The 9,282-nt window shown below is 51.8% G+C and overlaps 1 protein-coding gene across 1 annotated transcript; it reads left to right on the forward strand.

Annotated features, from left to right (window-relative positions):
* Positions 1 to 7,169: 7,169 nt before the first annotated feature.
* Positions 7,170 to 8,884, forward strand: Ramp2 (receptor activity modifying protein 2). Its single transcript, XM_045158984.1, has 4 exons — positions 7,170 to 7,299; positions 7,714 to 7,782; positions 8,202 to 8,307; positions 8,443 to 8,884. The coding sequence occupies exons 1-4, from the start codon at positions 7,185 to 7,187 to the stop codon at positions 8,696 to 8,698; spliced, it is 546 nt and encodes a 181-aa protein (XP_045014919.1). The 5' UTR covers positions 7,170 to 7,184; the 3' UTR covers positions 8,699 to 8,884.
* The last annotated feature ends 398 nt before the right edge of the window (positions 8,885 to 9,282 follow it).

Genomic DNA, 9,282 nt, shown 5'->3' on the forward strand with positions numbered 1-9,282 from the left:
GGAAGGGAGAGGAGGCTTGCACATATGTTTGGGATTCTCATTTCTGGAAGAGTCCATCTAGCCCTGGAAGAAATTATCATTCTGTCTTCCTCTCACAACCCAGTAAGATTGGGGACTGACTTAGCATTTAAGGCACTTGCCTACAAAGCCAAAGGACCTCAGCTCAATTCCCCAGGACCCACGTAAGCCAGATGTACAAGGTGGGAAATACATCTGGAGTTCATTTGCAGTGTCTGGAAGCCCTGGTGCGCCCATTCTCTCCCTCCCTCCCTCTGCCTCTTTCCCTCTCTCAAATAAATAAAATATTTTTTAAAAAAGAACCAGTAAGATTCACTCCCCAGTACTTGCCCCCCATCACTACAGAAAAAAAAAAAGAGCAAATAAGGAATCAATGTTCTGATCTGATCTGAGTGAGAGAAGGTAAGGATGATAAGCCTATTGTGAAGATGTGACCCTCAGCACATGGAGCTATTCTGGATTCAAATCCTGATTCTGTCATGACTCTCTGGGACTTTAAATTCTTCTCACTTACCCACTGAGACAAAAATTTGAGGTTACAGGGGTGAGATTTTAAGAATGTGTACGAGGGAGGGGGGCTGCTTGTTTGCAAAGCTCGCTGGCCCACATTTGGTTCCCAAACTGCCCACATGAGCTGGATGCAAAAAGTGGAGCAAGTGTCTGGCATTCATCTGCAGCTGCAAGAGGCCCTGACACATACACACACACACACACGAATGTGTGTGAAGGGTCTGGGAGTATAGTTCAATGATAGAGCATTTACTTAGCATACATGAGGCCCTAGGTTCAATTCCTAGCACCACAAGCACACCCATAAAAAGTGTCAAAGAACATCTTGTTTGTTTGTTTATTTTTATTTATTCATTTGAGAGCAACAGACAGAGAGAGAAAGAGGCAGAGAGAGAGACAGAGAGAGAGAATGGGCGCGCCAGGGCCTCCAGCCACTGCAAACGAACTCCAGACACGTGCACCCCCCCTTGTGCATCTGGTTAACGTGGGTCCTGGGGAATTGAGCCTCGAACTGGGGTCCTCAGGCTTCACAGGCGAGCGCTCAACTGCTAAGCCATCTCTCCAGCCCTCAAAGAACATTTTAATACAACACACAGTAAGTATTCAATAAGTGGTAGCTACTATCCAGTTCCCAGAAGTTGATGAACAGAGCTGGCAGTGCTGAGAATAGCTAGGCCCCGGCACCTGGCGCTGACTTCATAGCTCCTGTGAAAACTCAATGGTAGATACCAGGATTGCTGTCTTCCTTCCTCTGTTCCTCAGGGCTGCCATCCCCAGGAACGTGGTTATCTTGTCCCAACATTCCAGGAGCCTAGATGTTATATAATGAAGAAGAGAACATGCTCATGCCCTGAGGATGCTGTGCAGAATGCTCAGTGCTACAACAACCAAATTGTTTCATTTCAAACTATGAAATTGGCCTGGGGAGATGGGGAGATGGGTGCTTGTTCGACCAGGTGTGGTGGCGCACACCTTTAGTCCCAACAACTTAGGAAGCAGAGGTAGGAGAATTTCTGTGAGTATAAGGCCAGCCTGAGACTAAGAGAATTTCAGGTCAGTCTGGGCTAGAGCAAGGCCCCACCTGGAAAAACCAACAACAACAAAAAGTGCTTGTTTGCAAAGCCCGCCTTCCTGGGTTCAATTCCTCAGTACCTGCATAAAGCCAGGTGGTACATGTGTCTGGAGTTTGTTTGCAGTGGCTAGAGGCCCTGCCTGGCCCTTTCTTTCTTTCTTTCTTTCTTTCTTTCTTTCTTTCTTTCTCTCTCTCTCTCTCTCTCTCTCTCTCTCTCTCTCTCTCTCTTCCTCTTTCTCTCTCCCTCTTTCCCTCTCTCTCAAAATATTCTTCAATGGAAAAGTAACTATGAAATTACAAAGCTGGGCATGGTAAAACATGCCTTTAACCCTAGCATTTGGGAGGCTGAGGCAAGAGGATTATTGTGAGTTCAAGGCAAGGCCAGCCTGGAACTACAAAGTGAATTCCAGGTCAGCCTGAGCTAGAGTGAGACCCTACCTCAAAACAGCAACAGCTGGGCATGGTAGTGCAGGCCTTTAATTCCAGCACCAAAAAAAAAAAAAAAAAAAAAAAAGAATTACAGGCTTGATGGTTTTCTTTGCTTTTCACCAACTCGGGAGCCAAAGTTTTCTCCAATAGCCATACTTTTCTCCAAGAGACAGCCAAGTGTCATACCAGCTGTGCAAGCATTCCGGAGATGGGAGGCTGGGAAGAGATGGGGTAATTGGGCCCTTCATCTTCCCTCCATTAGCTAGCTGGCTCCAGGCCCGTAGCTCCTCTGCCTGCCTTCTGTCTCCTCTCCCTGCTGGGGAAGGCTCAACCCCTCCTAGCCAGGACTTCTGTTTTCTCTGACCCTACATCTCCTCCCAGCTCCTATTATGCTCTGCTTTTTATTCTGCAGACAGCTGGGGGAAGAGGCCAGCTTGTGTGAATAACTGCAAGATGCTCTACATAGAATTTCACGGTGTAGGAGGCCTCTGGTTCTTTTTAATCCCTGCTGTGTTGTTCTGGGTTTGTGGGTGTAGGGGGAGGTTAAGGATTAGAAATGGCAGTCCTTCAAAGAGTTGAGTCACCTCTTCCCCTGCTCCAGGCAAGATGGCCCTTGGCCTATAACATGAAGGGGGAAACCTACATGCCAGTAAGATCCCTGCCCCACTCAAGGGGAATCAGTCTACTCTGGGGCAGGAAACCTCAGGACGACGTCCAGCTGGGCCTGTACCAGATTCCGCCGTTGGCAAGCACTGTGGCATAGGGGTGGGGTGAGCTGAAACACAGAGTGAAGGACAGTGTAAGAGCCTTAAAGACTAGACTCTACTGAACATGAGGGGGAAACAAAAGACTAAAATTAATACAATGCCATAGTTCCAAGGAAAGCCAGGTGTGGTGGCTTTCACGTTCCAGGAAAGAGGAATACCTATATGCAGTCTCAGGAAAAGATATCCAAGACAGAAGCCGGGCGTCGTGGCGCACGCCTTTAATCCTAGTACTTGGGAGGCAGAGGTAGGAGGATCGCCGTGAGTTTGAGGCCAGCCTGAGACTATATAGTGAATTCCAGGTCAGCCCGGGCTAGAGTAAAACCCTACCTCAAAAAAAAAACAACAAAAAAAAATAGCAGAAGATATCCAAGACATTAGGTGTAAAAAAAGTTACTGAATAATATGAATATGAAATCTCATGTGTGTCTTTTTAAATCTAAAACATGTGGGAAAGTGAGACCAGAGTAGGGGTATACCACGTTCTGTATTAACTATTTTATAACTAGTATATTCTCATGTATTATTTTCTTTTTAAATTTTTTTTTTCTGATTTATTATTTATTTATGTAGTTAGTTAGTTTTGGTTTTTCTAGGTAGGGTCTGACTCTAGCTCAGGCTGACCTGGAATTCACTATGTAGTCTCATGGTGGTCTTGAACTCACGGCAATTCTCCTACCTCTGCCTCCCGAGTGCCTCCCAACACACCCGGCTTCTGATTTATTTTCTGTTTATTTATCAGAGACAGAGAGAATGGATGTGCCAGGGCCTCTAGCCACTGCAAACAAACGCCAGACGCATGCACCACCATGTACATTTGGCTTATGTGGGACCTGGAGAACTGAACCTGGGTCCTTAGGCTTTGCAGGCCTTAACTGCTAAGCCATCTCTCCAGCCCTCATTTTATTTTCACTAAAATACCTTTGTCAGGGGTGGTACCTCATACCTGTAATACTCGCACTTGGGAGGCTGAGACAGGAGGAGTGCTATAAATTTGAGGCTAATCTGGATTACATAGTGAACTCTACACTAGCCTAGGGCTACAGAGAGAGAGAGAGACTGAGAAAGAACTTTGTCTCATAAAGAAAAAAGAAAAAAAAAACTCCAAAGTATATTTTTAGTAGCAGAAACAGAAATGCACTTGGAATGGGAAGGCAAGAGCCCTTAAGGTGGAAAACAAAAACCTTCTCTAGACACAAATAGCATAGACCCCTACCTACAGACATCCTTCCCTTCCAGTTCCTGCGTATCATCAGGCTGTCTCCTACGGCTACTCGGAAGGGGAAGATGAGATCTCCAGTCCTCACCAGCCTCAAAGGACCTGCAAAACAGGTCCTCCGTTATCAACCAGCACCTAGAGGTCAGTGGAAACATCCAAATATCCAACAGATATGGATATATTGGAAGAGAAACTCCGCAGATTCGCCAGCTTGAGGGTTAGGACTCCCGAGTTCAGAAACATCCTCAGCACGCTGTTCTTGGTGGAAGTCAGTATGGAGAGTCCTCACAACAAGCAAAAACAAGCCAGGCTTGGTGGCTGGCTTACACCTTTAGTCCAGGCACTCAGGAGGCTGAAGTAAGAAGACTGATGTCACTTCAAGGCCACACTGGGGCTACATAGTGAATGCCAAGTCAGCCTGGGCTAGAGTGAGACCCTGCCTCAAACATACACACACACACACACACACACGAGCTGGAGAGATGGTTCAGTGGCTAAAGGCACTTGCTTGTAAAGCCGATAGCCAGGTTCAATTTCCCAATACCTACGTAAAGTCAGATGCACAAAGTGGTGCAGGTGTCTGAAGTTCATTTGCAGTGGCAAGAGGCCCTGGCACACCCATACTCATTCATTCTTTCTCACTCTCTCTCATAAATAAATAAAAATATTTAAAAGGCTGGAAAGATGGCTCAGCAGTGAAGGCCCTGGTTTGATTCCCTAGAACCCATGTAAAGCCAGATGCACAAAGTAGCACATACATCTGGAGTTTGCTGGCAGTGGCTAGAGGGCCTGGTGTGTCCATTCTCTCCCCCACTGCTTGCAAATAAATAAATAATTAATTAAAAAAATATATTTAAGACACACACACAAAGAACAAAAATAGTACTATTGCCAGGCGTGATGGTGCACGCCTTTAATCTCAGCACTTGGCAGGCAGAGGCAGGAGAATCACCATGAGTTCGAGGCCACCCTGAAACTACATAGTGAGTTCCAGTTCAGCCTAGGCTAGAGGGAGACCCCACCTCAAAAAAAAAAAAAAACCTAACGGGCTTTAGAGATGACTTAGTGGTCAAGGTGCATGCCTGCAAAGCCAAAGGACTCATTCCCCAGGACCTATATAAGCCAGATACGCAAGGGGGCGCATGCATCTGGAGGTCGTTGGTGGTGGCTGGAGGCCCTGGCACACCTATTCTCTCTCTGTGTGTCAAATAAATAAATAAAATTAAAATATTTTTTAACCCAATCTTCCTGCTGCCCCCCGTCCTAACCCACACGGTTCCTATGCATCTGGTCCTGCCCAGTGGAAATGGCTTGTTTTGCTTTCTGTCCCTCATGGTTCATTTCTCACAACTTTTCCTCCAGAAATCTCCCTCTGGACCATGCTTCCTTTTTGCAAATAACAGTCCTGGGGAGGAGGGAAGAGAGAGATTTGGACCCTTAGTTTGGTGTGGTTCTGAGGGCTGTTTGGCTCTTTTCTGCACCACTGAAGTAAGACATGGGCCTTACTACAGGGCTCAGAGGCATGCCCATGCAGGGCGCTACCTCCCAGCTCCCACCTTGCTAAGGCAGGCTCCACTCCAGCATGGACAACAGGCTATCTGCAGCTAGGATGCATGAGGTTCTGCGATGACAATTTTAAGAGAGATCGTGAAAGATAATTTGTGGTGGGTGGGAATCAGTAAAGTGGGGCAACAGCAGCCGCTGAGTCAAGGGTCAGTGTCTGAGAGTAATTGGGAAAGTTTAGTGTTGACAGCTGTGTGTCTGGAGCTGAACATCACGGTCAAACCAGCTCCTGGGCTGCTTTCAGGCTAATAAACTGCTGGCCCTGGATACATGTGACAGGAGTCAGGGTCCCTAGGGGCCCCAGCTCTGCCTTGGGGCTTTCCAACAATGTGATCTGAGTTAAGGCACTCAGGAAAGGAGAAGAGGAAAGCCAGTTTCCCGTGGAGGGCAATGTCCTTCCACAGATGGTGTCCCTCACAGCCGGTTAGCTCTGATGGCAAGTGCGTCCTTCAAGGCTGGGGACGGGAAGACAGGGTCAAGCTTCTGAACTCAAGTCCTGAGCTAGTTTCTTAAGATTTACCTTCTTCTTCCTACTCTGTAGAACCCTGATCACCACATCCCCACCTGGTGGCTGGGGCTGTAGCTCAGCAGGGCAGCGCTTCCATCCCGCTCCTGGTTCCATCCACAGCACTAATAATAATCAACCCACCTTGTGGCACATGGAAGGTTCTAATCCTTTCTAGCAAACTGGACCCTGAAGAGCGTGGCTACCTTCTCCTGGGAGTGCAAGACGTCTTACTTTAAACCTTATGCTTATCAGGTTTGTGAGCGTAGGACTCAGGGTGTTTTGTTTTTCTAGCCCAGGCTGACCTGGAATTCAGTATATAGTCTCAGGGTAGCCTCGAACTCACGGCCATCCTACCTCTGCCTCCCGAGTGCTGGGATTAAAGGCGTGCGCCACCCCGGCTCGGGGGTGTATCTTGAAAGGAGGGTCTTTGAATTTGGTTCTCTCTCTGTCTCGGTTTTGTCCCCTTCTCCTGACTTCTCCTGAGCGAGCTCCCTTCTCCTCCGCCCCGGTTTTGGCAGCCGGTCTGACATCAGTGGGTGTTCCCTGGGAAAAGGAACTCGGAGCAGCGGGCTCCACTCCAGGCGCCCCTTCCCCCACGACCCAGCCCCCAATCCCCTGCCTCAGACACAGCGGCCAGGGGAGGCCCTGGGAGCCCCCAGCCCACCCACCCCCATCCCTTCCCGCTTCCCCAGGCCTGCGCGAGAGAGACGGGGCGACCTCCATCCAGGGAGACCTGAGCGAGTCCCCCCCACCCACCCCGGGGCGCCACACAGTGGGGGGGGGGCAGGAGGTCTGGACCCGGGTTCTGGGGGGCGGAGGGGAGCTGTCCAGCCCCGCGGCGCGCGCTTGCTGGCCGCCGGGGCGCAGGGAGGGACTTGGGGAGGAGGAGGGGAGGGAGCGAGGCGGCGGCCACTGTCCCTGTCCAGCCCGCGGGCCCCGGGCGTCGCCCCCGCCCCCCACGTGGCCGCCGCCGTCCCAGCCCCTCCGAGGAAGCGGCGCGGCTTCCTGCGGCTCGGGCCGGGGATATAGGCGCCCCCGCCCCGGGCCGGCGCAGCTCCACCGCCCTCAATCACCATCCCCGCTCGCTCGGCCGGCCTCGCGATGGCCCCGCTCCGGGCGGAGCATGCCCCGGGGGTACCGCGGCTCCCCGGGACCCGCGCCCGGCCGCCCGCAGCGCCCCGCCTCCTCCTCCTCCTCCTCTGGCTGCTGCTGGCCGGTGAGCGCATCGCCCCGGGGCCCGGGCGGGAGGCTTGGGAGACTCCCCAAGCTTGGGAGACCTTGCACCGCGCAGGAGGACCGACGTCCTTTACACGGCCCCCGGCCCCAGCTCCACAGGGGCGCAGGCCACCGGCTTCCCTCTTCAGGAAAGCTGGGGTGCCGGCTGGGGCCCCGGTGGAGAGGTCTTGGGAAGTCCCCCCGGCTACTGAGAAAGGTGGGATGCGAATGGGATGCAGCTGGTACCACCCCCTCCCTCCCAGCGCTGACATCTCCTGGGGAAGTAGATTACTCCTCCATTTCCAGTATAGCCCAGACTTCCCAGGGTCTTCGCCTCCTATCTCTCTCAAACGGGGGCCTCTCCGTAGACCCCCCCCCACATCATCCCATTCTTCTCGCCCCTCTCTTCCTCCAGCCATCCTAAGTCCCCAGGAGTCCCTGGCTCAGCCTCAGCCCACCGTGGACGGCTGGAAGTCAGAAGAAGGTGGGTGATCAAGGCTGTGGGCGGGCCCGTCTAGGACAAGAGATAGCTCAGTGGGAGGATCTCGTCCCCACAAGGCAAGCGTAATCCCAGTTGGGTCTCTCTTAAGGTTCTTTGTGATCTTTCTCCTTGTCGCCCCACAAGGCCACTTCCAGGCTTAGAGAGGTGGCCCGCCGCACACGTGCGTGAGAAAGCGCGGACCAGGTGTATTTGGAAGTGTGTGCGAGGCTGGAAAGGAAGCTCTGGGAGCATGGAAGTCGTGACGGCGCGTTCTAGAGCCAGGACGCGCCCCTCAGCCAGAAGGGTCTTTTGCTAGGGAAATTTTTGAAGAGGTTCCTCTTTGAGGGAGGGGCTGCACCTTGGGCCAGAGGTTTGCAGGGTGGGCTAGGGGTGTGGCCCCTGGGCAGCATCTGTACCCACAGGGAAGATGGAGGAAAACTATGAGATGAATGTCCTACCTTGCTGGGATTATTATAAGCATCACATGGACTCTGTCGAAGATTGGTGCAACTGGACCGCAATCAGCAGGTAGGAGCAGGGGCTGGAAGGTGGCTCAGGCCAGGGGCCCGGGCTGTTCTCTGTGGGTGGACCTTGAGTGAATATGGGACACTCCTATTTCTGGGCTCAACCCTTTCCTTACTCAAGTCCTCTACTGTCCCCCAGGTTTTATAGTGACCTGCAATATTGCTTGGAGTACAAGGCGGACCAGTTTGGCCTGGGCTTCCCCAACCCCTTGGCAGAGAGGATCATCTTTGAGGCACACCTGATCCACTTTGCCAACTGTTCCTTGGTGCAGCCCACCTTCTCGGACCCCCCAGAGGACGTGCTCTTGGCCATGATTATAGCCCCTATCTGCCTCATCCCTTTCCTTGTCACCCTTGTGGTGTGGAGGAGTAAAGACGGCGAGGCCCAGGCCTAGGGCGGCATGAACTTTCTCAAGAAACAGCTTCCTCCGCTCTCCTGCGGGACCAGGACTTTAATCTCCTTCGCGCCCTTTTCTCTCACTCTCATCCCCAACACAGATCCTTGAATTGGTGGAAATGGAAACCAGGTGGGATCATGGCGCAATTTCTGTAATCTGCAAAATAAATCTTTTTTTTTTTTTCTGTACAATGTCCTCTTCATAGCGGGGCCTACGTCCTACCTACAGTCGAAGCTAATTCTACAGGTCCTCATAACTGAGTAGCAGAGCTGGAAGAATCTAGACGGCCTTGCTGCTCTATTCCCTTCACCTGGCCCCCACCCCTTCATGAAAGCCATTCTCCTTCCTCCCAGGGAGAGGCCTTTCCTGCCTACATTCAAACCCAGCTCCAGGAAACAAGCAGGAAAAGACTCCCTTCCGGTCCGGACAGCAGCTGGGGGCCTGTGATTGGGGTGGTGTGGGGGGAGGGGCTAGGAACCTCAGCTGGGACTGCTGCAAGGAAGAAGAAAGGCTACCCAGGACCCTTGCTCTGCCCCTCCTTCGCGCTTCAGTTTACGCCCAGGGCCTGGGAAGAGGAAATC

This window comes from Jaculus jaculus, chromosome 9 (assembly GCF_020740685.1).
Source record: "Jaculus jaculus isolate mJacJac1 chromosome 9, mJacJac1.mat.Y.cur, whole genome shotgun sequence".
Taxonomy (NCBI): Eukaryota; Metazoa; Chordata; class Mammalia; order Rodentia; family Dipodidae; genus Jaculus; species Jaculus jaculus.